General features: G+C 37.5%; 1 protein-coding gene and 1 long non-coding RNA gene across 9 annotated transcripts in view; one reads left to right on the top strand and one right to left on the bottom strand.

The window, feature by feature from the left end:
* Positions 1 to 26,441, top strand: part of LOC139138540 (protein O-linked-mannose beta-1,2-N-acetylglucosaminyltransferase 1-like) — a 105,459-nt gene that overhangs the window by 34,437 nt on the left and 44,581 nt on the right. For 6 of the 8 annotated variants that reach the window (XM_070706954.1, XM_070706951.1, XM_070706955.1 and 3 more), the window contains one exon: positions 22,790 to 23,033. In XM_070706954.1, the coding sequence (XP_070563055.1) occupies positions 22,893 to 23,033 (141 nt within the window). In that variant the 5' untranslated portion in view covers positions 22,790 to 22,892. Of the gene's footprint in view, positions 1 to 7,109; positions 7,264 to 20,170; positions 20,438 to 22,789; positions 23,034 to 26,441 lie in introns of those variants that run through there. The other 2 variants (XM_070706957.1, XM_070706956.1) reach the window with 2 other exon arrangements.
* Positions 416 to 5,728, bottom strand: LOC139137893 (uncharacterized). The gene is made up of 3 exons (XR_011553481.1): positions 5,436 to 5,728; positions 3,717 to 3,838; positions 416 to 652 (listed from the first exon to the last, which is right to left on the bottom strand). It is a non-coding gene; the product is annotated as an uncharacterized lncRNA (long non-coding RNA).

Here is a 26,441-nt window from a genome sequence, read left to right as displayed (position 1 = left end):
AGTCAACTTATTTCTCATTTAATTCTTGGTTCGGTTCTTAAAATAAATTGCTTGTATTCAAGGAAACGGGAAATAAGAAGATTAATATGAACCATGGTGTTTGCAAGGCACCACTATCGCTAATACCTTTCCTTGACATGAAATGCTTTCCCCAGTGCAGTCCACTCAGTGGTGAAAGAAATTTAGAAGATTTTATTGCATGTAACTTTATTCAGAATACAGTGTTGATTATTTCTCTACATGTGCTTTGTCAAAATGTACATCGAAAAATTGAAGCTCATCTACACTTAGTTTTTGCATACCACTATCTTCCCTTTGATCCTAGCTCATCCATTACATCCATATTCCTTTTATTGCGCAGCTCAGCTGTCTTGCTCAAAGACTGCATTCTCATGTTACAAAAAATGATGAAGTCGATTTGAGGGATCAAAACAAATTATCTGCCCATGTAATTTCCAAACCATAGAACAGATATTCTCCAAAAATAAATATTACCAGGCCTTTGAATTGGTGACTTCACTTTCCAACTCATTTTTCCACTTCCTGACTACAGATGGTTATGTCCTGGACCAGTAGAGAAAATCATCAATCCAGCTATTCAGAAACCATTTATCCATTAATTCATGAAATGCCCACTCAGCATTCCCAACTCCTGTGAAAATGTAGCAAAGAATGGAATACATTATCGCAGAAAGCCATGCATCACACTATATACATATGTCCCCTTCACCTCAGGTCTGATTGAATCCACCTGGGCCATCGGCACATGTCATGGTCCTTTCATATCTGAGGAGTCACACAGCCAGCTGGTTCAACAGATAATTCTGATGGCGACATTGTCAGTATCTGTACCCAAAGTGGGAAAATTTCTGTGCCATATTTGTAAAGCATACAGTGTGTATACCCTACAGTGGTATGATAGAGACATAAAATTGGAAGAGAATATTTGCAGCTATACTTCAGATGTGTCGTGTTGTCTGCGGTAGCATTGGTCCATGTGTGTATATGTGCACAATATGGGGTTTCCATTTTGAATCAGGCTTCAATCAGTCAACTCAGTGTTATTTATGTCCACATATCAATATAATTGTTTGCATTTGCTTTGTGACTTTTGTTTCCTCGACAAACACAGAGAAAAAATGTGTTTTAACATACAAACCTATTTGTACACTATTCATGGTAATATATTATCAAAAACCCTGTTCATTCAAATATTCATGACCGTATATATAACACATGACACTGAATTTTTTTGAAAGGTTGTTGAAACTTTATTTTTAGCATTTTCATGTTGTCTTTTACTTTGGACTTTCCACCCTTGTCCCAATTGTAGTTGCTTATTGAAAGCCCACAAAGAAAGAACTTTAGTTAGCAATAGAATAAACAATAAAGGTGGTATTACATGTAAATGCCAGAACAACTTGCTCCATAAATTTGCCTTCCCACAAATATCCAATGAAGATTAAGCTACAAATATTTCCAGATTTATATGCATACACAATCATAAAAAAGCATAAAAAAGAAAAAAGTATTTAAACAAAGGGTATCATATTTTGTCTCATGTAGACACACATAGACTACAGCGCCAGAAGCTCATATATATTTGTGCCATATGGACTATTAGACTTCCTGTAGATTCATCCATTTGGTAGACATAGTGTAATTAATATCCACATATCAAAATAATTGTTGCCCCTTTTTGTCGCAGATATATATTCAAATTGCTGAATATCTCTTAAAACTCTGACATTTCATGAATAATTGTACCAATTAGGATGGCATCCCTTCTTAATACAATTAATATCTGATGAAAAAATTGCACAGTGAATTTTATGCTATTTCCAATTTTTCACTTTTAGTTCACCACATATGGTGCCCCGGAGGTATTTTTATGGCAGAAAAATGCAGATAGTGCAAATAAGGTCCTCAAACATTAAATATTTGTTCATGAAATGCATTTGACTAAGCTGAAATAGGAACGGGAAAATTAATTTCTACAGTCAAAAACCGGAATGTAATTAATTTACAATTTGTTTTGCTCTGTGGATGATGTGTGATGGAGGCTGCAAGAGAGATTTCGCAATCGGTTTCAGTATGACATTTCAAAGATGATGTCATTTCCGTACAGCATTCGAAAGAGGAAAATCAAAAAGCGATTGATTATATTTGTCACAGTTTCTTTCAGGAAGTGTGTTACGCTGTCATTGTGCGCTGTCTAGGGAAAAGTGGTTCTGGAATCAAACGCACACATGGTGTGAGCATTATGTGAAACAGACATCTGTCTAGTGAGCCTCTGCTTTTAGGAGACCGTGGTTGATAAGTGTTTGTGTAACTTTTAAGTCAGTGCATCACCTCATTGTCATCAACTTGGCAGCTTGGGAGTCATGTACAAAGTGTCGTCCATTACAGGGAAAGTGACATAGAATGTACAATGGTGGCGTCAGACTGCAATTCATGCACCCAGAATGACAACTGTATCAGTAGCACTAGCTTCTAATATATGTATGCCCTTCTCAGAGCCCCATAGCTCATAGAGTTTCATCACCGTATTTATTCTGTAATTTCTTCTGACTAATTTATAGCTTTACTATCGACCGAAAAAGGCTACTTTGCCCTAAATGACACAACACTAAGTGACTTTATGTGAAAACTAACAGACTTGGTACGGCATCTCTGTAGGGGTCTCTGTTCCCAGTGGTACTTAGAACATTGATTTACTGTATGGACATGTAGGAGTACATTTCATGTAGGGTTACAGATTGTCTTCCGATGCAAATGAGAGGGTCAGCAAAGCTGTAAATATGAACACCCAATCAGCCTATTACATGCTTCTAATTCAATATTAGCATTTGAAATTTATCATTCAAATTCCCAGGGTTGGTTTTGGTGACATTCATTCATTATCACATTCTGATTCTGTGGCCGTCTCCCCCACCCCTCTTCTTATATCCTCTCTTTTGCCCCTCTCCCATCATGAACAGACTCACTATGCTGCACATGTAAGTAATATACCACACATGGTTCCCTTTGGCTGTGTCTATTGTAAAATGTGGATCATGAAATGTTGATGAAATATCAAATATTGTCAGGCAGACTCAAAAAAGAGTGAATTGCAGCTGCTATGTTCATGGAACTTTTGTCTCATATTTTCCTTCGCAAGATTTTTCTTTGAAAGAGTCATTTATGCTCGAATACAATATCTGTCCTGTCAAGTATTCGATTCGGCATTTATTCCTTGCATAATAAAATCTTGATTTAAGATAAAATGCCCCTCTGAGACAGATATTCAGACTCTCAAAACTTTAACAGTGCTTTTTGGTCTATCACATGTTGGGGCTCATTTTGAAGCTAATGGACTACTAAAGTTTTTACCAGCTTATTTTTGTGAAAATCAAAATATTTCTCTGTAGAGTTAGCAAGGGATATCAGCCATTTTGAATATCAGATATCAGTAAATTTAAGATTATATGTGTCCATAGCACCAAAACTTGCACGGTGACCCTCTATTTTTATTCTCGATTTTGAAAGAGAATGGTTGTAAGTTTCCCAGAGGAAATTTTGAGCAAAGTTTTATATTCGATTTCCAAGGCATGTTCTACCTTAAAGAGAAACTCAGATATTTAAAAAATATACATGTTGATTGCACGGCAATTTATCGCTACAAAGTTGTATTGAAAGACTGAAAGTGATGACCTTAATAAATCAGAGGCCTTTACCGAGATTTGCAGTGACAGCTGGGAACATTTCCGCTAGATATTTCACAGGCATTGGAATTCCCTTGTCATCACCCGCAGGTCATTCCGGGATTTGAATCCAGAGAGCCAGGATGAGGTAAATCCTCGGAAAAGAAAATAATGCCTGAACTGATTATCAATTGACTTGAAGTCACGTCTGAAACAAAACTGTAGATTAGAGCATGCCGTATGATGAGTTCTGAGAGCCGGGATGGATTCTTTCCATGGATTTTATGAACCATGGAAAAGATCCAGCCCAGGAATCAAAGATCCGGCTCAAAGGAATCATTGATATTTATGATCTCGTAGTCTAAGATGGCCAATATCTGACCAGTTTTAGGCGTAGCAGTGAAGACCTTGTCTCCTGTAGTGGCTGATCCTCTGTTACTTGAAAGTTTTCTAAAAGACAAAGTTACACCTGAGTTTTGGTAGCCACACTGTGCCACTGAATCTGCTTGATTTACTGACTAGAACTACAAGATTTGGTTTGAAAAATGCAAGTTGTCTGTTGACTAAAAGTCTTACTAAGCTTTAGTTAAATCCTATCAGTGCAAAAATGTGGTCAAATTTGATGTTGGGATGCGTAGAACGAAAGCATTTATAACATTTACATTGGATTGTCTACCTGTTATCATGGATGCTAAACCATAGCACTGCGTATTGAAGGATGGGATATGTTCGTGACAAAAATTCGCCAACAAACACGGTAAATGCAACAAAGATAGCAATAGATGTGCAATGTAGAAGCTACAGGTACCATTTTATTGTTGTTTAATTAGCTTTTATGAGATTGGACCTCATCAAGAATATCACACACATTGGCTTGCTACTGTCACTTCTCAGTCGATGAATGTACATGATCATATATTTTGCTGTAAAAAGTGCTCTGTAAACACTATCTATGATAAATGCTAGCTAATCTAGCATCTGTGCAGTATGCATGGCATTTCAAAAGACCGATTGTTCTGAATGATTAATTCAGCGTTTTTGACAAACCACATTCAGTTACACGACATTGAATGATGTGACGTATAAAAGAAATTAATAATTTTCCCCGGAAACAGACGGTTTCAATGTCAATCACATTTATCAAAAGTTCTTCCATTCGAAGCACTAGGCTGATCATGACCCAACTGACTTGCAAATTTCCATGGAAATATTTGTTAGAAAATTGGTATTTAAAAATAGCAAAGTGTTAGTGCTCATTTGCATATTGATGAGGTTGTGTTTCCCTATTCTTTATTAAGTAATTGAAATAAATCAATCGGATTTCCAGGTGGGCAAGTCCATTCACTCGAGGGAGGTGATGACATGTAATACAGCTTTTGTGTTTAGATGAAGAAGATACGGCAGATCTATATTTATTCATAGTTTTAATTACGTCTGTCTGATACAAGATATAATCACTCAAAATCCTTGCAAGATATCACTCTGGGCGAGACTACTGCTGTCTCTTTTGGGAATATGAAAAAAAAAAAAAGAAAAATCTGGTTGGATAATTGCATTTTTAAACTTCAAAAATAATCATATAAGTGGATAATGTGTGTATTGTTACTGTTATCAATCTTGGCTGTGTTTCAAGTTCATATGCTGAGTGAAATTAATGTGGCTATTTTGACAGTAAATATCATCCAGAATAGCTACTGATAGTCAGTGTTGTCTGTGTCCTTTGCGTATGTAATCTGTACATTTCTTTCTCACCTGTTGACAATCTTGTTCTGCACGATGTGATTTCTTAAAGATTCTGTGGTACAGTGTTAGTAGATTTGTAAATTCTTAAGCTTCCAGATGTAGTTTTCCTACCATGAATATCCATGAATTGCTATGTGAGTACACTATGAAAGGTCTTATTTAGAATCCAGTGGTGCGGGACATTGAAAATTTACATGCAGGCCTTTCTGTTTATCAAGACTCTGTATAGAAACGTTGCTTTGCGTGGTTGTACATGTAAGCTCCAACACATGGTATTATTCATCAAATTCAATACTGGTGTGGAAATCTGTGTCAGAAAAAAAAATAATATTCAATTTTCCAAATTCAATGATACAGTCAACTCATTACTCGCAGTGGCAATAGCATACATGTATGTGATAGGGTAGTGATAAAGTTAAAACATTCACCCCCGTTTCAATGTTTACTGCGCCAGACTCACCATTGAAAACACAGAATTTGGAACAAACCACCGGTGGTGATAGAGTGAGAGATCTACTCTACAAGTACCGGTAGTAGTGGTAGTACCCTGTTTTGTTACAAGGTTTCCAGTATGTCATTGCATAACTTCCTGGTATCATAACATTGTTTCCTTTAATTAGCTAATCATAGCATAGTATTGTATACATGTTTTTTTATTCTGAAAGAAGTAACAATGCTGAATTCCGGTCTGAGTGCTAATTAATATGAAACCATACAGAAGAGAGCCCCCACAATGATATCATTATAACAACAATTCCTCAAATGTCAAACAGGGGTTATATATTGTATTCCCCTCACTGTTTCCTCGATTGATAACTTTCAATGCAAATGGTGCCGCGACAGAAATCAAAACACAGATAAATGCTGGTTCCATGAAAATTAAACACATCCTGTTTCAGTCTATTATTCACAATGCACATATAAATGTCACGATGTACATATATAAATATCCCTAGGCTTGCCCTTTTCAATTTGAAATTTATCCAGTGTGGTTATCAGTGTGAAGTTTGGAACGAGCCAACACAAACATGTTTCCACTGACCTATTGTCTGTGCGTGAAATCTTTCCCACTCAATCTTGTTTTCAACATTTTCAAAAATTACATAAGATTTTTCCAAATGTTGCCACTGTTTCATTGGTCACAGGAAGCAAAAACTATAAAATAGTAAAAAAAGTTTCCAATCATCCCATTTTCTAGGGGCATGTAACATAAAAGACATATATTTAAGCCTTCACAAATCTGTCCTGTGCACCATGACGTGATATCATCACCTTTATAGTACCTCTTGATCACGTAATATGAAATTTTTTTCGACATAGCAACCCAGTATGGCAGCTCTCTGATTTGATACAAATGCCCCATTGATATCAGGAATTTATGATATAATTCCCAGTAGCGGAAGTGTGCATATCAGATAAATTTGTTATGAACACAAAAATGCTCAACAATAATTTGATGGAAAGTTATAAATAAATACAGATGTTATTGACCGATGAAAGCGAGATTGTGTTTCTTTAGTTTGTGAAGGAAGGGATCTTGTATTAAAAAGAAATTAATACAACACATGGATAGACATGGATGTGCTTGTGCATTGTAGTCACATGACCGTCACATGACACAGAACAACCAATCAGGCAAGTTTTGAGTCTGTGGCTGTAGGAGGTCCACACACTCACAGTATCATATATCAGCAAGAATCCTGTGCGGACAGGTGATTGCAACTGTTACTGCTCAAAACAGGAACAGTCACTTTCTGAGGAGTCCTTTAAAAGTATAGTTTCATGACAGAAATGGGCTTTCAGTGACAGGAACAGTAAAAGTTCAAATGATGTCAAGGTGAGTGTTCTCATAACTCAAAGAGAGTAAAATTGCCCAAGTACCGGGTACTGTATCCATGGAGTGGCTGAGTATTAGTTACAAGATCCACTTTACAGTAATTGACCGCGCATGTCAGTCCGGTAATGGCTTCAAGTTTTCCGTACCATGTGTTGGCCTGTGCTGCTTGTGTACATACCAAAGTGTGAACTATCCCACTGGCAGGGTTTATGTAGAATCAGATGAAAAATGTCAGAGACTGATTCCATATTTACCATGGGATGTATGGATTTTAATGGGATTTCAATGGGCTTGTCAGTCACAGTGATTGGGAAATCTGTCACTGCTTTGATGTCTGCAGATGATTCCTCCATCACAATGGCTGTCTCTTATATTGTACAGGAGGAAATGTCTGCCACACTCTAGGTGGTATGGCTGTTTTCTCTGTGAACAAGCTGTGCCTGCCCTCTTTCCTAGCATGTTGTCTATTATCTTTCCAATTGTAATTTACTGGTATGGTATGTCTTTTGCCATTTTTAGTAAAATTTTTGTTTGGTTTTGGTGTGTTATATTGTCATATGCGTGTATTTTTTATACCAGTATAGCAACTGTCTACAGATTTCAACTGTTTAGTTTGTGCCATGTTCACAATCAAATTTCAGTCTTGTATCAGTAATTTTGATTTCCATTTCAAGAAATTACAAGGTTTCTTCTTCAACCCATAACACCTCATTTCGCTCCTTAGAAATTCAAACTTTGCAGAAAAGACCAGTAAAATGCAAAAATTTGGCAGCAAATGTGTTTGAAGATTTTGACACTGTAATGGTATGTAGTCATAGTACAGCATATGTAGACATGTGTACATGAATGACCCTATCTGTATCAGCTGTTCTCTGTTTATATATTTACTGAAGTCCTATCAGAGATGCATGCGTACATCATTACTGTTAACCACAATTGCTGTTCATACTCTAAACTTCTCTACATCGGTATGCACCCAGTGCTTGCTGTCACCTTGTCCCAGCAATCACCATGCATCTATATACCAGTAGTCTCAACCCCTAAACTCTCATCACATCTCCATATTGGCCATGCAGTACCGCCCTCTCCTGCACCGTAAGCTCAGCGTAACTCAGTCAGTTAGCCGAGGGTTTCACTACACATTTGCCTTTGACGGGCTTAGCTGAACTGTAGAGGGCACACCTTTTTGGTACGAGATGAGAAAGTGAGTAGCAAACCAAGGGGTGTGAGAAAAGGGTCACAACTTGTAATGCACCTGCAACACAACCACAACAACTTTTACCCTCAGCGACTTCCAATTCACAGTATCCCAATTCACAGTATCCATTTGAACATGACCGACCAACCAACCAACCAAAGAATTGTTAATTAATCACTGTATGTTTATACCCATGACCAACCTTCAACTTTCCATCCATAACTCAACCGTCTAGTACCCCCAAATCTATACCACTCTCAATTACCTTACAACTACAGCTACTGGAAGATCCAAACCACCCAGTGCAGTAACCTTCATGCTTTTATGGACAAACCTACACTCCAAGTCACTCAACCCTTCACTTGAACTACACAGTCCATCACCCACATCCACAACAAACCTCTAACCATATCTCCATGACAACTAACATGATGCGGAAAACTAAGTCTAACACACCAAACTGAAACAATGCTGTGAAATGACAAAACTAGACATTTGCAAAGTTTCCTAATGTGAATGATTTACTCTTTGCATTAGATTCCTCAATCCATGCAGGACCAATCTATCACTAATAACTTGTTGATCAGTGACAGTAAGACAGTGAGGTAGATTAAAAGAAGTGCCCTGGTGAAAGTCAAAGGAAAGTTGTCTTTTTACATCTTGTAAAATTTAACCCGGCCATGCCTGTGAAGTCAGAACTGCTATCTAGATTAAACATTTATTATTGCTATTCACATTTATATGATCAATTTTCAAGGCCGTACAGTCTTCTATACAAGAGTTACTTAGCATGCCATATCACCTCACATTCCCCCGAGGTAGTTATCTTCAAATTACCCACAATGCACCATATTCCATCACTCAAGTATTTGATTAAAGTCCAGCAACTGTAACTTTTGATGTCAAATACAGGTTCTTATCTTACTCCCCTAAGGAAGGTAAGATAAACAGTAAATTCAGCGTGTCAACTCAGCCTGTACATGTACATGTGTAGACTGCATTGTTATTGTTGACAAGTGAATTCTGGTCTGGACTAGAAATCAAATATAAACAATAACAATGCAGTTTACAGGCTAGACCTGTTTTGCAACGTTGACAAGCTAAATAGATGGTGTTTCAACATTCTTTTGGGAGGAGAACAAGAACTTGCCATTGAAATACAAACCAAAATAGTGAAAAAAAAGAATCATCAAAAGTTACAATTTAATAGACATTTAATAGACAAGAGAAAAGCTACTTTTTACTAGAATGTCTCTTTTATCAGCTTCGAGAGAATTAAATGATTCACTTTCAAGTATGAAGGATAACTCACATTGACCACAGATTCCAAGAAGACCGGCTTCACACACCAGTGTTTAGAGTCTGGACATAGAGACAGATGGGAAACACACTGAAATAATGCATTTTAAAACTGAAACGTCGAAATTTATGTCAACGATGTAAATATTGTTTTAGCAAAGCAAGCAGTCTTACATCAAAGTCTGCAATATTTATTTCTGTTCGTCTGCGCTGGGAGTTCTCTGAGCTGTTAAGCCGGCCTCTTTATGGCCAAGTCTGTAGCCATAGGCATAGCTTGGTAACAATTTATCATGCCTTGTTTCAGAAGTCATGGTAACATGTAATTGTTACGCAGTCTGTCAGTGGTGATGGATTATGTTCATCTTCATCACGGTCAAAGAGGACAAACTGAAGTATGCCACATATGGACTATTGAATGTCTCTGTAGAAACAAACGTCATCGCTGTATTGAAATTGACTATGTGTGTCCGTTACATGTGAAGTTCCATGAGCTCAAACCTTTTTTTTTGTTTTTTCAAGTACTTTTTTCCATTTATAAATTAGTTTCCTATTTTGTGCTAGAAATTATGTCAAATGCATGTTGTTCAACTCATTAATACACCCTGTATGTGTACAGAACTTGCCCACTGTTAAATTGACAACTGTATCTTTTGCACCTGTAGATTAGAATTCATGTGCCGACAATAACATGGCACACAAAATATAGGCAAGGCTAACTTGCAGTTTCAAATTTCAACATTCTCATCAATGCACATGCTATTGAGTACCCACTGTTGTTTCGTTGTCGACAAATGAATTCTGGTCCAGACTGAAATTCAGTTGCTGACAATGACATTGGCCAGTAAACAAATACATTCTTCCTGTGTTGACAAAATGAACATTACGGTACTAGGCATTTGACACAATCTAAGGAGTAGAAGAAGAAACTTTATTCTATGAAAAGAACAAAAATATCTCAGAAGTTAAAAACTATTTGCGCTTTAATTTTTATCAAGAAAACTAAGTCTCCGTATGGAACAGTTTTGAACTTTCATCAGCTGCAAACGCTCAGCTTCAAAATTTCCAGTTTGTCTTGTATGCGCACACAGGTCACATTAATTTTATGGATTTGATTTCAGCCTGTAATGAGAATTCTCAACCAGTAACAATTACATCAGGAGAGGTGGGAAGCAGTAATAAAACAAACTGACTTTTCATCCACCTACGCAGCGTTTCCACCACAAACGGAAGCTGCCCCTCTCTCTTGTGAATATTGTGTGTGGTCAGTGACGTACAAGGATTGTTTTTTAATCACTTTTGAAATGCCAGTGAGAAATTTTTGTGTCAAGTGTGATTTTTGTAAAGTTGATAACACAGCAGTACTGAATTATCTCAAGACAGACTGATATAACTCAAAGCTGGTGTACATTATCAGTAAAAGCTAGATTTGTGGGGATTTTGTGAATTTTTTTAATTTTAGAGATAGTGCTGTAACTGGTTATTAACACAGCTTCCAATTGCAACATTTGCTTGTATTTTAAACTTGGAATTATTGAAAGCATTAGTGGGTGTTTTTAGCAGGGTATTTGGTGAAAAGTTAACACTTTTATGTTGACCTAAAAGTGAAATGTGAAAGGCTTGAATTATCAGTCACCAACAACATGACATAAATTTAAATTACCAAATAAGACAGCCACCACTAAAAAATGCTGTGAATTTACAGTGAAATTACACAAGCAGTATGAGTGTTTGATTGGTTGGCCATATTAAACTGTGTGCATATATTCTCAATATATGGCAAAAAAAGACCACACACATTCAGATTCAGTCTGTAATATATTTATTGTGTCACTATCTATCGGATACAAATAGAAATGTGTCCATTTCTGAGAAGGGTGACATAAGCCATCTTCTTTTGAAATGTGCATGACATAGGGAGCTGTTGTTCACAATCGATAGCAATGCTGAAGTGAACAGATAATTAGCTGACAAGTGTTGTACACAATCTATAGACTGTGAAAAGTGCCGTACACGAACGTCTTGTTTATCAGCTCTGAATTCATTCGTACTGTATATTCTCTCCTAGCAACAGCTATTTTCAGGGTCAATTAACATTCTGGTGGTCGGTTTTCAACATCTGTAAAGAGATATATGTTTCGTAATAGAAACGTTGGCATCGGTTGTCTAATTCTGCTGCAGTGTCATCCGTCGTGAAAGGCATAAAGTCATATGATATGAACCTGAAATAATAGATTGGATTTCATTATTCAATCTTTGTGGATTATTCTTTAATTATGCAACATTAATTATCCCTGGTGGTGGTATATGGTCAAATTGTGGCACTTAGAGACTTACATGAATATATGCCATATTGCCATCAGCAACAGAACATGACAGGCAGAGCTGACTGCCTGGCGATATAGGTCTCAGGAAAACGAAACAAAATCTGTCTCGCTCTTTCAAGGATTAGTCACGGCAGACTTTGCAGGGTTTCATTTCACCACGATCTGTTTTGACTGCAAACTGAACTCAACACCTTACAGGTAGGTACCAATGCTGGGACTATTAACTTTCAACACCGCTCAGTTACTGTGTAAACATGGCGGGACATGCCCTTGTTATGAAAGCATACAGCCAGTCTATCCAGTGTTTACCCTTGCGATGCTGAAATACCCACTATGGCAAAACTCAATAAATAGTCAGTCTTTTTTGGGGTCCAATCATTCCTTGGGTCAAGGGTGTCTAATGGTGTTTGTGTGTTCAACAGAGATGCTTGTTGACTCTCCAAATTGATCAGGTCGTACTGGAAGGTAAGAAAAACTCAAAGGCTAGCTGATCAGATGACATACGGTATATGGTGTGTCTGATCACAATGTCAACTGAAGTGGATGATTTTGGGCAAATCAGCTTATATTCAACAAAACTGTTTACAGCAACACCTTACCTATCCCTTCTCAAGTGAGACATATATGGAGAATGCTTGTCCATATATGTACAGTATCTGTAAAATCGAACTGGGGTGTGAGATGGGATGGCTTGTGTTGGGTATTAACTGAACTGATGTGTCAAAAGTAAGTAGCTTTTGGATCGGAAAATGTAATCATTTTGCCTGTAGCCTTGTCCTGACAGGGCTACACGATTGGTGTGTTTTATGAGCGTAGCAGATCCAGGCCTGACAAATCCCCATCATGTACAGCGCAAATCAGTACTACTTGAGAGAGCCACTTGAAAACTGGATCTGATCTGTGAAATGAAGCCACGGCCTTGCGCATGGATGAGAAATCGGATGACCATATCAGCACCACACTCCAGATTGACATGAATTCTCTGATGCTAAAATTGTACCCAAGATACAAATGCAACACAGATATGAGACATTCGAAAAGCAACGAAGCCAAATAGCTTTCGCTATCGAGTTGACACATTCCAGACACTGATTTGCCAAATACTGTTTCTCAACAAGACCTCCCAGAAATCTCCAATGCGATAAGATGCAATTTGCGAGTAGAAGATGGATGCCAGAAGCATTTTTTTTTTCCACCGCAAAGTAAGATAAATTCAAAATAACACTTTATCAGAATGCTGTCTTCAGAACTGTACCGCATGCCCTGTTCATTGCCGCTGGCATGTAGCAGTTGAAAGATATGAACACGCAAGAAACAAGTATGTATAGTTCTCATTTCTTCTGTCGGTTCAGTGCCAAAATGTGGAAATTGAAGATGCGTTTTTTATGAGGAACAAGATGGCTGAAATGTGTCTGATTTTAGAAAAATATGACCACGGATCAGAAAGTTCTAAAGATGTTAAAAGTACCTACTACCGTACTCGTCTGAGTATAAGTCCCCCGGTTCGGCAACACTAAACAGCTGTAAAACTAGGGGAGGGGCTTATACTCGAGCAACCCCATGTTATCTGGCATGGACACATAATTTATGATAATTTTATGCACGATTTTTTTCAACACCACTCGATCTTTCTATCGCTTTCAAAATCGACTTACACATCCAAAGAAACTGATTGTACAATCTCTGAATACAGAAGTGACATTTTGGTGAAATTAAGCATCAAAAAATCCCCCCAATCTTGAAACAAAGACGTCATGTATGCTGCTGATCAACAGTAATGTGAACAGGCATGCATTGCCTACACGGAAAGGCAACTCAATATTCCAGTATCAAACTGTCTACATCTTGTGAAAACAACAACATAGCAGTGAAAATTGTAATAGTCACCAGGAAAAGTCTTCACAAGTCAAACAAAAGAAACTGCATGTTTCAGGCATGAAAACATCGTGGCTGTGAATGAAAGTGAACAGTGGTCGACGTGAGTGAGACTATTCTATTTAGGTGACGGGGGTGAGCAGGGTCAAAGAATCAAGATAGTACTGGGAAAACTTGTCATTTTCCTTACGATGCTGTCAAGGAAACTCCAGTCTCCCATTGTTTTAACATCTTTTAATGGTTTCTTTATTATCTAAAAGCAATTTTGCCAAGTTAAATGACCAAATATACTCTCCTAACCTTTCTGTATTTGAGTTACACTAGGGGAGGGGCTTATACACGGATGTAATGCATTTTCTAAAATCCTCTGAAATCAGTAGGGGGCTTATACACGAGCAGGGGCTTATACTCGGACGAGTACGGTAATAGATATACTTTTGTCATGTTTTGAAATGATAATCACGACCCAGTTTAACCCTTTCACCCCCAGTTCCCTGTATACAGGTCCAACTTTACCATAGAAAACAATGGATTTGGGACAAACCATGGTGGTGAAAGGGTTAAAACACATATCATGACATTGTGTGCATGTACAGGTACATTTTAATTACTTGATTCATACATTAACAACTTGTGTAGACAAGACTTTCCCTGTGTAAAATATGTACTTCAAGCAACAAAGGACAAACATACAGAAAATCCTAGAAGGGCATTGTGGGATATATTTTTACAGAGGTGGGATGCACCAGGCAGTGCAAGGCAGTAAATACTAGCATATGGGCTTCAGAGTACAAATCTTTTATTTTGATAGTGATCTTGAGAGACTGTTATGTAAACATGAATTTTGGGAGCAAATCATATTATGTACATTACTTGTAATCTTGCCATCAATTTCTAGAACTCCAACTCCTGTGTATTCAGTGTTATGCTCTAGGAAATGACATTATTGTGTTCTATGATGAAAAATTCCCTCTAAATATGGCAAGTCAAAAGAAATATCATATCCTGGTTGGAAAGAACATTATTTTTCATTGTTGTATTCATCTCTAGACTCTATCAAATCATGGTTAAACATTTATCGTTTTACATTAGCCGACAAAAATGCCGTCTTAATTGGAAGCCAGATTTAATCTCGGGACAAAGATGGGATTATCAAAAATACCCTGAACGGAATTTTTTATGACGCCTGTGGGAAAGAGATAGCCGAGCATTGTGGAAAAAAGTTAATCTGTAACGGAATGAGATAGTGCCCAGAATATGAAATAAGTAATCAAATCATTTGAGTGTGTGTTAGGATCTGACATTTTGCCCTTTTCTTGCATAAATTAACATAATTTTGCATAATGTTATCTGTTAAGGCCAGACTCTCTAATGCTGAAAAAAAATTAACTCCGAGGATTGAAATCTACTTAATCTGAATCTTGTAGGATTTATGTTGTCCTATAAAATTCAAGCAATGAAAATGGCATTTAACATTATTTTGAGGAACTTGACCCCAGAGGCGTTGCACGTATGTGGGCAGCCACCGAGTTTTGCAGGTTGTTTGACACAACAGCTTTGGAGTGCATGATTTTGTCAATAGGTAGGAGGAGAAAGTCTACCTATGCGACAGATGGTAATATTTTGACAAACTGTTAAAATCTGTTCTCTAGGTGTATATACTGAAACATTTTCAGTATTTTTGGCAACAGAGAGTTAGTTCTAACATATTGTGGCAAATACCAAACCAGATGTATCTTTTTGTCGAGGGAAGCCAGCTCCATATCATTACAGTGTTGAATGTCACAAGGGTTTAATATATTTCCACATAACACACCAAGACAGCAGTTTTGGTGAACCATTTCCTCAAGGGGAATGCTGCCTTTAATAATAACCCATCTCATAATGTTTTTGCAGCACTTATGTGGGTGCTGCCATCGGTGTTTAAAATCTTGTCGAGTAAAGTGGAAGGAAGCAGTCTACGACAAGAATTGCCAGTGGCAGATAGTATTTCACCATACCATCAGGCCGTGTGTGTACCATGAACTTCAAAATACAGTGTATCGCATAAAGGTCACTCCCATGAGTTATTTTAATCCTTTGCTGTCAAGTAGAGTATTTGCACAGATCTCTATTGGAAGGATTACTGTAATCTTGGAAAGATTAGGATAGACTGGTAGGTGCATCATTGATCTCCCAAAAATGATTAGAAATGAAGGAATATTTTCAGAGTGATGGTGCTACTGTCCTGCAAGGTGCAATCCCTGTTTGTCAATTCATGGCAACCGTGAAATTGTTTAATTCTACTGATGCCTTGCTAGATATCCTGAAAACGCCTCCAATTTTCAACTAACTGAATGCAATCTTGGGAAGGGTAATGGCCCCTGTGTCTCAGTAGCTACTCCACCCCTAAAACCAACTCATTTTGGTATAATCCATCATTATTTGTGTTATGGTTCAGGCCCAAACATACTGGCAATAGGGAATGAAGGCGAAGGTAGTTTCTTTAAATTCAACTGAGAGGAAAAGTGGAAGAGAAAGTCTGTTAATTCAAATTGATGATGCTTACCCAAGAAGGCTTATGATGTTATTCTTAAACAAATATTTTTTGTTTAGCTGATTTAAGGAACTTTGTTTTGCTAACTGCAAGATGTCATCATGTTTCACATTCCAGTACTTTAATAGGTTCGTTGTTTAGACTGACCAGTCCATTTATTTTTAAGTTTGTTTTCTGGACTGATGAAAATGTTCCAGACAACTTCAGAAATAAACTCTGCAAGATGATACAGTATGTGCAAGAATTTTGCGTGTCATTATATGTATTGCTAAGACTTAAACAGTAGTTCTCATGTGCATAGAAAATAGGTACACGTATATGTAATAAAAATCAGTACACAGAACAAATTTGAATTGAAATAAATCTTGTTTTATATATGGGAATTTTGTTAATTCATTACTGCTGTCTCAGTACAACTATATAATCTCAAACACAAGTGATGTTGTTTTACGTATCAGATACAGTTCATCGTCTGAACTGTGCTGAAGCTAACGTCCTTTCTAAAATATGCCGTTCGGTACCATGAAAACTAGATTATTGAATTGAAACAGTCTGATGATAAAGGATGAATTCATGTGACCTTTGATGCCACATGACTTTTCTCTCCGCTTTCTTTTCAGCCATCCATAGATAATTCTTTTACCATTTTGATCCAAAGATCTGACGTGACATTTCAAGTTTCACCTGTGTGCTAGATGCACGGTCATGAAACTGATTGCACAATTTGATGCAATTTTGATGCGGCCGACATTCAGTGTGCCATGGTTAGTCACTCGGAATGTGCTTGTCTCTCCGAGTGGGCAGTTTCTCTATGAACTGCATCAGGTGCACATCGTGGAAGAAAAAAATGACATGCTGCATGTGGAATTATGCATAACTTCATGATAGAGTGCAACTGAAGTAACGGCTTTGGATCGCAGGTGTCTAATATTGAGTTATCGTACATTTTTTGGCTGTGATTTCTCCAAGTTGTTTAATAGCGTTTAGGGACACAACGATATATGAAGTTGTCATGTCTGCTGATAGTAGCACTTCAACATCAGTGAGTGCATGTGGTCTGTCATATTTTATCAGGAAACAGGTGTTTTTCAGGGATTTAGGCTGATATCTGAAATCATTAAAACCTTTGTTTCCATCAAAATCACAGGAGATGTTTGATAGTAAGCACAGAGTAACAGTAGAAATTTGTAGACAGTTGCTATACATGTATCAAAATACACCCACATATAACTGAATTTATGGCAACAAACCAAAATTTTACTGAAAATGGCAAGACATACTATACAAACCTAACATGTCTGTTATTGTGCCAATATGAAAGGACGTTTCTGAGACAGATTATTTCTCAAAATTTAAGAGTTGGTATCTACACATGCACTTTCATGAAACACCGTTTTACTCAAACTAATTGAAACAATATGAGCATTGGGAGTGGAGACAAACTGCATGACTACCAAACAGAAAATAGAGACTTCTGGTAATTCTGTTGACTTTCCTGTCATTATACATTATGTTTCCAGTTTGTGATTTTAGTGGAAAGTTTTCCTCCGGAATGTGAAATCGACAATACAACCAATGAAAAAACAAAACAAAGTAATTGTTATTTGCATAAGTGAAATCACATCGGGCACAGCGTTCTCGGAATTACATGTTCTGAAGATCTGTAAAGAGATAGGCATGTTTGTCTATTTCTGAATATCAGAAATACCAACATGTGCGCTCTGTTTCATATGACAAACTTTAAGACAAAGTGCATGCCCTCAAGGAACTGTGATTTTTTAACTGATACGGATGTGGTCTGTGGTGTACTACATGCTGAGCTGGCAATAACAATGTTTATCAGAGAGAGAGAAAGTTCAGCACCGTGTTAATTGTGGTAGATTACTAAGTTAAAATTACCCTGAATGAATATTTAAAATACTCCCCTTCTCCTAACGAGCGCAGTGTGATAAAAAATTGATTGATGCAGAAAATCAGCTTATATTCCAGTCAACGCTCTTTAGTGGTAGTACTTTCACAAAATACTGCTTCCTGTTTTGTCAGAATCCGTCTTTCCGTGACAGATGTCAATGTTTTCTTCCTTCCAATATGACAAACCATTTGGATCAAGTTAAGTACGACAGGGTCATAAAAGACTTAAAAATGTCTATTTTTGTATCAGAGTTTAGCTATGTTATATATTTCACTTCCGCAAGGACTCTTTTCACCTGTTATTCATCACTGTGAAGTATTTGATTACCCAGAGTTCATGATGACCTGGGTTGACCTTTGATCAATTGGGCGATAAATGTCCTACCAGTACTAATTGTAACTTATGACATTTTGTCACAAGTTTTGCTCCTTGAATCAGCCAGCTTTCGGGTCTCCTCCACATAGCGTGACTATCATGTCATGGCTTTTGTGTGTATACACATCGTATGTGCAAGTAACTTGAACTGTTATTGTCGGAAATTGAATTTATGTCTGTGCTTTTATTTATTTTGTCAACAATAACAATTTGTATCTCTTGTGTACTGTGCACTCAGGCAGAATACTAGAATACGTAATGGCGGTTAATGAAGTGTACTGTAGTCAACACTTGGAGCAAAAAATATTGTAGTGAAGAAAAGGCCAACAGTAACAGTTAAAAGGCCTTTAAGATGATGCTGCTCTTAGTTCTGATCTCACTTAAATGCATAAGGCATACAATAACATGCAATGTTAGATTATACAGTATAGCAAAACAAAATACATTTTTTGAAATGAATTATATTTGTTGAATCTGAAGTCAGAGTTGATTATTGCACAAAATCAAAAAGTGTAATTGCTCACAAAATCCAGCTTATTCAAGGTTCAGAAGTGAAGTTGGGTTAAAAAAGATGAATTTCTGTTTGTATGTTTATAAATTTGACAATGTATGTTGATGACAGTGCATTAAATTGCAATTGTTTATGGCTCGTCCTTCACTACAAACTATATACTGTGGCGTGCAACAGCAGTTTGATAGTGCTTTGCATTAAAGCGTAATGACACGGTTGCCGTTAATGTGCCCTGGAGAAAACTTCCCTAACGTGCATGACATGCAGAATTAAATCAACCAGAGGAACTCAATCGTGATAGAAAGAACGGAGCATTTTGGAAATGCAAAGGATGCGAAGAAACGTAATTGGCTCGTTTCTTGGTTGTGATGCATTTGAGGTGGCAGTATCGGGGCAGGGTGCTCACCTTTGTGATGGTACATACAGGGTTAATTCCTTCATGCACCAGTGGGTAAAAAAACTGAAAATGATATTAAAAGTGGCATTTTCGTCAACTTTCTAGAATGGAAGACTAGGGCACATCCGTCACCCATGCAGTCATGACAGATGTAGCTAGCCCTGATAGAACCTGCCTGTGTGTCAGTTTAGAGAGGTTTCACAAGTCTATACATTTTTAATGGCTTGTTCTGTCGCCATACACCTGATGACAATGTTGATTACGAGGCTTCCAAGCTACAGCAGTTGTAGGCCAGATGGACGTTGGCAATGCTGGTTTCCCCTCCCTATTGAATATTAATGGTTTCTCCCTCATGATATCATTGCGGTATTCTATTCATGTGGGCAGCTTCAAGCCGACGTAACATCCAAGCAGTTTAATAAAATTAATCAGAAAGTGTCGGTGCTGTGTGCAGAAAATGTAATGAAGCGGAGGCATTTTTCAGGGGGACGAAGCCCAATATTATCGGCGTCGAGTTCCCAGAGGTTATTTCTAGAGTGGACAGCCCAGCATAGCAATGACACCCTGGTATGTGTGTATCAGATATTGATGGCGTATCTGGGCAAAATGACACGTTGGTAGACATGTTGATGGCCTATTAGACGGTATGTGCGATCTGCAGCGTACATTAAATGAGTTGATGATTTGACGATTGTCCGTCACAGTCTGCAGGCTGGTTTTACCAAAACAAGACAGTATTTTTTCAAGGTAAGAAAGCTCATGTCTGTAATATTGTTTGAGGATTTTGTTATTTACATGGTGTTCTTGTGATTCTTTCACTAGCTTTTCACCTTTTTGTGTCCAGTTCAGAAGTCATACTGCTCTAATCACATTCATACTACCCGCATCAGCTATTGCAAAGCCCCTATTGTTTTTGGGTGAAGTTTTGGAGCATTCTGGAGGCACTCAATGGGGATTAAAAGATCTATGCTGTTTCGGCCCTTTTAAACCAAACCGTTGGAACAGTCCAATTGTTTCAGCCGAGCAACTTTGAATTCTCACGAGGGAAATGGGTGAAAAGGTTTATTTAAGAATGCCAATTCACCATCTTTTTGTAGCATGTTTACTCTGAATCCTTCACCTCCTGAGATACACTTCTGAAAACTGTTCCGTATGCTGTACTCCATAGCTACAAACTGCATCATCAGATATCACTTTACTCACAACTGGCATAATGCCATTGTATGACACAAGTGTAACATGCCAAGTACTTATAAACACAGTAGGAGAAGAGCTTGTGATAGCCTAGGAGACTGCGGTAGGGTCGCATACTTAACTTCTTTCTAAAAATAGAACTTGCAAATAATTAATAACCAGCAATAACTGTTCCCATTTTCTCTCTCTTTCTGTTGATTACAATTTTATTGTCTGATCAGTTTGAATATAGCCGGTAATTCTTTGCAAGACTACCATGTTTAAAACTCGCAAAGGACTGTGTTGAAAATGTGCTACTTCTAAGGCCTGTGTATTTTCATTATTTCAAAAAAAAGCCACATTGCATGTTGCAAACTACAGTACATGTATGTAATATTTTTCAAAAAGTTTACCCACATTGCATTTTTTTCTCAAGCAAAAAGTGGCACATGTTTGAAGGCTGTGCAAGTTTTTCATCTTAAAACTTCTTTCAATTGAAATGTAACTGTTTTTCCATAATAGCCAATACTGAAGCTGATTGCTCAATGTAATAATAATGTTCAACCATTTGTGAAAAATGTTAGACAATAATATCAATATTCCATACAATGAATGGCATGTGTCATGCTTCAATGAGAGCATCTATAGAGGTGATGCTTTTGTGTGAATGACAGATGCGAAATATGGAATTACGGAGTATTGATGCGCCGTATTCAGTGTATAGATAGAAAGCAACTGCAATAGAAAGGCAAGTCCGCCATTGGAGAAACAGTGCTTTGGTTTCTCAGTAGTTTCAATTTATTATTCTGAAGATGACTGTGCTTTGACCCAGTACGTGTAAATCACCTCATTGCTATAAGAACTGGGCATATTCATGGCAGAGCACACTCTTGCTACCATCATTACGAAGTCTGGTGAAGCTGTCAAGGCATGGATCAAAAGGGTTTTTCAGAAACAAGTGGTACAGCGTTGAATTCTGATGGCTTATGGGCAGTTGAACTTTCTAAGTACTCACGGACACTTGCTTTCACCTCGATGATGTAGTCGCGTTAATGCACCGATTCATGTATCTCGCTGACGGTAGAAAAGATCACTTTGCCCTTCTTAGAATTCTCACTCTTCCCTCACTTGTGTAATCTCTCAGTCCGCTGGAAAGTGTTTTGCATAAAAAGAACAGAAAATCTCAAGTGGCTCGATTAAGATTCAACACAGTGCCAAGATGTTGTGATAGTTTCCAAGCAAGATGGCAGGTTTTTAGTGCCTTCACATCTTATACAGGCTTGTCGTCCGCGCGAGGAAGAAAGAATTTGTCACTATTCTTCTTGTCAGATGCGTTTTCTGCCCTTTCAGTCGGTTAATGGCAGTTTCTGATAACTTCCCAAGGTCTGGTTAATGTACAAGTTTGAATGGAATGGCTTTCTGTGTGAAGGAAAAGCACAGAAGGTAACTGTACGGAAATGAGTGAAAAACTTATAGAATTGCATAGTAGCTGCACTGAGTGTTCTCTTAGTGATTGTCTGTGTGGGTTGCAGCTGCATGCTGTTGGGGGCTTATATAACCAATCTGGATGGGATTTCCGTGGTTTGGAAATATAGGATGGGGATATTCTTCCTGAAGACATCATATACCCAAGAGAGAGATGCATCTATCGGAGTGCCTTTGGAAAGAGGCATATCTCAGCAAGATTATGTTTCAGCTGCCTTGACAACTTGAAATATTTCCTCGGCAGACGTTGAGAGTCCAATCATGATCAGTACCCATTCACAGTTTTGAAATGTCACTGAAATGGTTGGAATACAGAAGCAGAATATCAATATATCTGCCAAAAATTATAATCAATGAAATTTAAAGTAAGAAAAACAAAAAATCTTACTTGTGGACTCTCTATCATTATATAACTGAATTTTCATTATTTTTTCATTGCAGGTCGAATTGCAGTATTTCTCAGTGTAGCAGATTTCATCCAACCCATCTGAATGTTGAGGAAGCCATCTTAGCATCCACCTTGCATTAACACGGGCAGTATTGGATGGTCAATACAAGCATGGATGACTGGCATCCCAACCCTAAGGCACAGCCTTTCATTCCTCGCAAGCACTACACATCCATCCATGTGCCAGGAGCCATGCACAGAGCCACCAAACGAAGGCTTTTATCCAAAATCTTACAGGTAAGAATAAAAAATCCAACCGTAGGGTTTTACATAATTTTCATTCATGACTGTACCGATACCTGAATAGCCATTGTAAAACTACCCACTTCACATTCCAGCGTAAATGGAATTTCCCCTGTGGCAGTTATCTCAAACTTTAATCAAAAATTGGTGATTTAACATTTCCTTTTATGCTGTAACTACACCTGCGTAATTTATTTGTTTATTCTGAAAGTAAATGACAAGCCTGGAAGACTTCGACATCAATCTTGACATCGTGGTGAACTAACAGATTTGAAGGAGAATAAGGCACTGTCAATCGGTTCACTGGTCATGCAAAGTGTTAGAATTTTATGAAATATTATATTTTTTTCATCAAGCAAAAGGAATTGCTGCATCATGAAATCACTTTGAATTATGAAATCTAACTTTATGTTGTAGTCATCGCTTTTACGCCCGCATGCAAGTTTACCATGCCTCAAAGTAGGAGTACACATATTGACCGAATTTAAATTTCCAGAATCAGAGTTGGAAAATCAGAAGGGTGACCCAATTTACATAACAATTTACAATTGCATATTCTTTTGTTTTGAAAATTCATGCTTTTGTGTTGCATTAACATATGAATAGATTGCTTACAAAATGGAGATGGCTCAGTCCCTGAAATCCCCATGTGGAAAACTGTGAAGACTGCAAATCTCTGCAGCGTGCATAGCCCTCTGCATCATTTCTTAACAGCTCACGTACTTTGTTGGATTAGTGTTAATGTCCTGCCTATGATTAGTTTCATTAAAAAGGGATTAAAAACCAAAAAAAACTCAAATCAGTACTTCCGACTTCTGTGTTTCAAAGTCTCGCTTCATGACTCGCTGAATATTTTTGCCATAAAAGTCTGTCACAAAAGTTGATACAATATTGCAAAATTTATATCAAAGTTGGTAGATAGTTATCAGCTGCAGAATCTGACGTCAGTTCCACTTGTGAAAAAGGAATGATGTAAAAATAATGCCTCAAAATGATGCATATAATTATCATTCTTTAAAAGTTAATAAGATAGCTTTGTTTGACACAAAAAGAAAACTTTTATTTTTCACTAACACTGAAAAGATTAAGGGATCAGTCTTTTATCAAGTATTAGACCAGATTATACATGTACTAGTGTGTTGCTTTCAATTTCTTTTAATGTTCCCTGCATTGAAAGTGCCCTGAGGAGATTTTTCAAATAAGTCCGTTGGTGCCAGACACGGTGACTAAATGACTGCAAACCCCAACAGGGAGAACCCCACTGTGTCTGTTTATTGAGTAATATTGGTTCAGGGGATGGTTGGGTAACCACTATCAGATGTAGGGATGAAAGAAAATAGGGGTGATTTAATGTCAAGCACAACTATTTGAGCAGAAGGAAGGGGTCATGAGGGCACACTTAAGTCAAAGTTTGGTGACCTTGAGCGACCTTTTCGAACTTTGGCTCGTGGCAAACTGCACACTGTTGTTGGTACTCTGTAGTTTTCAACTAGTTGTTGCATCCCAGAGGCAGAACAAAAATATGGATTTCATATAAGGTATTCTTTGTTTGTTCGCGGAATGCTGAGATCTCTCAGAGGTCTGCAGAGGTATGCGAGGTACTCTGCTTGAGTTTGAGGGCAGTGATGATAAAAATGATAAACAGAGGAATGAAGAGTATCTTTCAACCACACGTAAACTGTTTTGCAGAATTAATGGTATTCATTGAATTGGATATTCACCGGCTGTGAACATATGTTACCAGTAGAATAACATTGCTCGCAATAGGAAAAAAATATGAAAATTGGAAAATTATGTTTCATTGTTCATGCGTGGTTGAAATATCATACAAATGGATGGATCCTCGGTTCACTGGGTGAGTTCTGTGTTGAATTAGGTATGTACCGGAACACTAATCATATCTGCCAAGATAGGGTATTTCTGTATCCACTGTGATGGATCGACTGCCAAATCAAAGATCAGAAATGAATCTCACTCAACCCATAAGTCAATCCAATGCAGGGCAGGAGATTGGTTTTGCCACAGATGCAGGCATATCAGGTGTCGAAGCTTTGCAATCACTGGGTAAGTTGATCAGACGCAGTGTGAACTAGCTTATTCCCAGGTAACTGTAATTAGCACAATATTTCAGTTTTGCTAATTCTGGCAGGATGATGCCGACACAGTTAATGGTACTTAATGTATTCAACAATTCAAGGTTAAATACTGGGTGATCAATGTTAGTTCTATCGTCTGTCTCACCAACAAATTTTTCTGGCTTATTCTGAGTCCTGTCATGTCACACAAAACAAATATATGTAGGGAAGTTACACAATCCTAGCTATCTATTCCTACACAGCTGTCTATTATAACCTATTCTGAGAGACATCTCTTTAGATTGCACATTCATCCATATATGCCATGTACAATGTCATTGCACAATGTTGCTTTGTACAGCTCTACCCTACGCTTCATATTTGTATCAAACATACATATACACACACATACGTACGTACTTTAATACGTACATTCAAATATTGTGTGTAGATACATTTATGTAAGTATGTACATCCATCTAAACATCCATCCATCCATCCATCCATCCATCCATCCACCCACCCACCTACCCATTCATCCATCCATCCATACATACATACATACGTACATACATACATACATACATACATACATACATTCATACATACATACATTCAGACATACCGGTACATTTACACATGCATGCATTAACACACACACACACGCACACACACACACAGAGTCCCAATCAAAGGTCTTAATAGTCGCTTTAAGTAAAGAACTGTACATAACAGTAGACTACGAATAGGATTTGATGAATATAAATGTCACAGGTGGAATTATCAGTTTTATCAATTCTACCTTTTATTTACATTTATCAGCCCGTTCAGATGTGAATTTAATGCACAGCTATGATGATTGTCAGCCATTCACAGTAATTTAAGAGTTGTTGTGACAGTTATCTTCCCTTGAATCCACCAATTTGAAATAGTGCTCTCCCCTTATTGATCATTATGACAAATAATGCACACAGACTTGGGCTTTTAGGCCAAGAAAAATAAAAAGTTTGTTTCTCATCCTCGCACGTGTCAATTCAGACCCACCATGTCAACCTTTTATTCTGCTCAGGAGGAAATCAAATTTAAAAAAACGCAAAAATACGCGACGATAGTGCATAACATAGTGCTGTATAAAACAGAACTGTGAACAAAATAATTGACACTAACATTCCATTCAGAACTGAACACATATGTCACTGTTATATTAAGCTGTCAAAACTGTGCATTGCTTCACTAAAATTCAAACCGCAGAACTGTTGCTAAACAAAAATAATAAAGCAACACTGCTGTGCATTTATCTCCGCGTGCTTTCCATGTTGTTTTTATG

This window comes from Ptychodera flava, chromosome 8, assembly GCF_041260155.1.
Source record: "Ptychodera flava strain L36383 chromosome 8, AS_Pfla_20210202, whole genome shotgun sequence".
In the NCBI taxonomy this organism is placed as follows: domain Eukaryota; kingdom Metazoa; phylum Hemichordata; class Enteropneusta; family Ptychoderidae; genus Ptychodera; species Ptychodera flava.
This window is presented reverse-complemented; position numbering and strand designations above follow the sequence as displayed.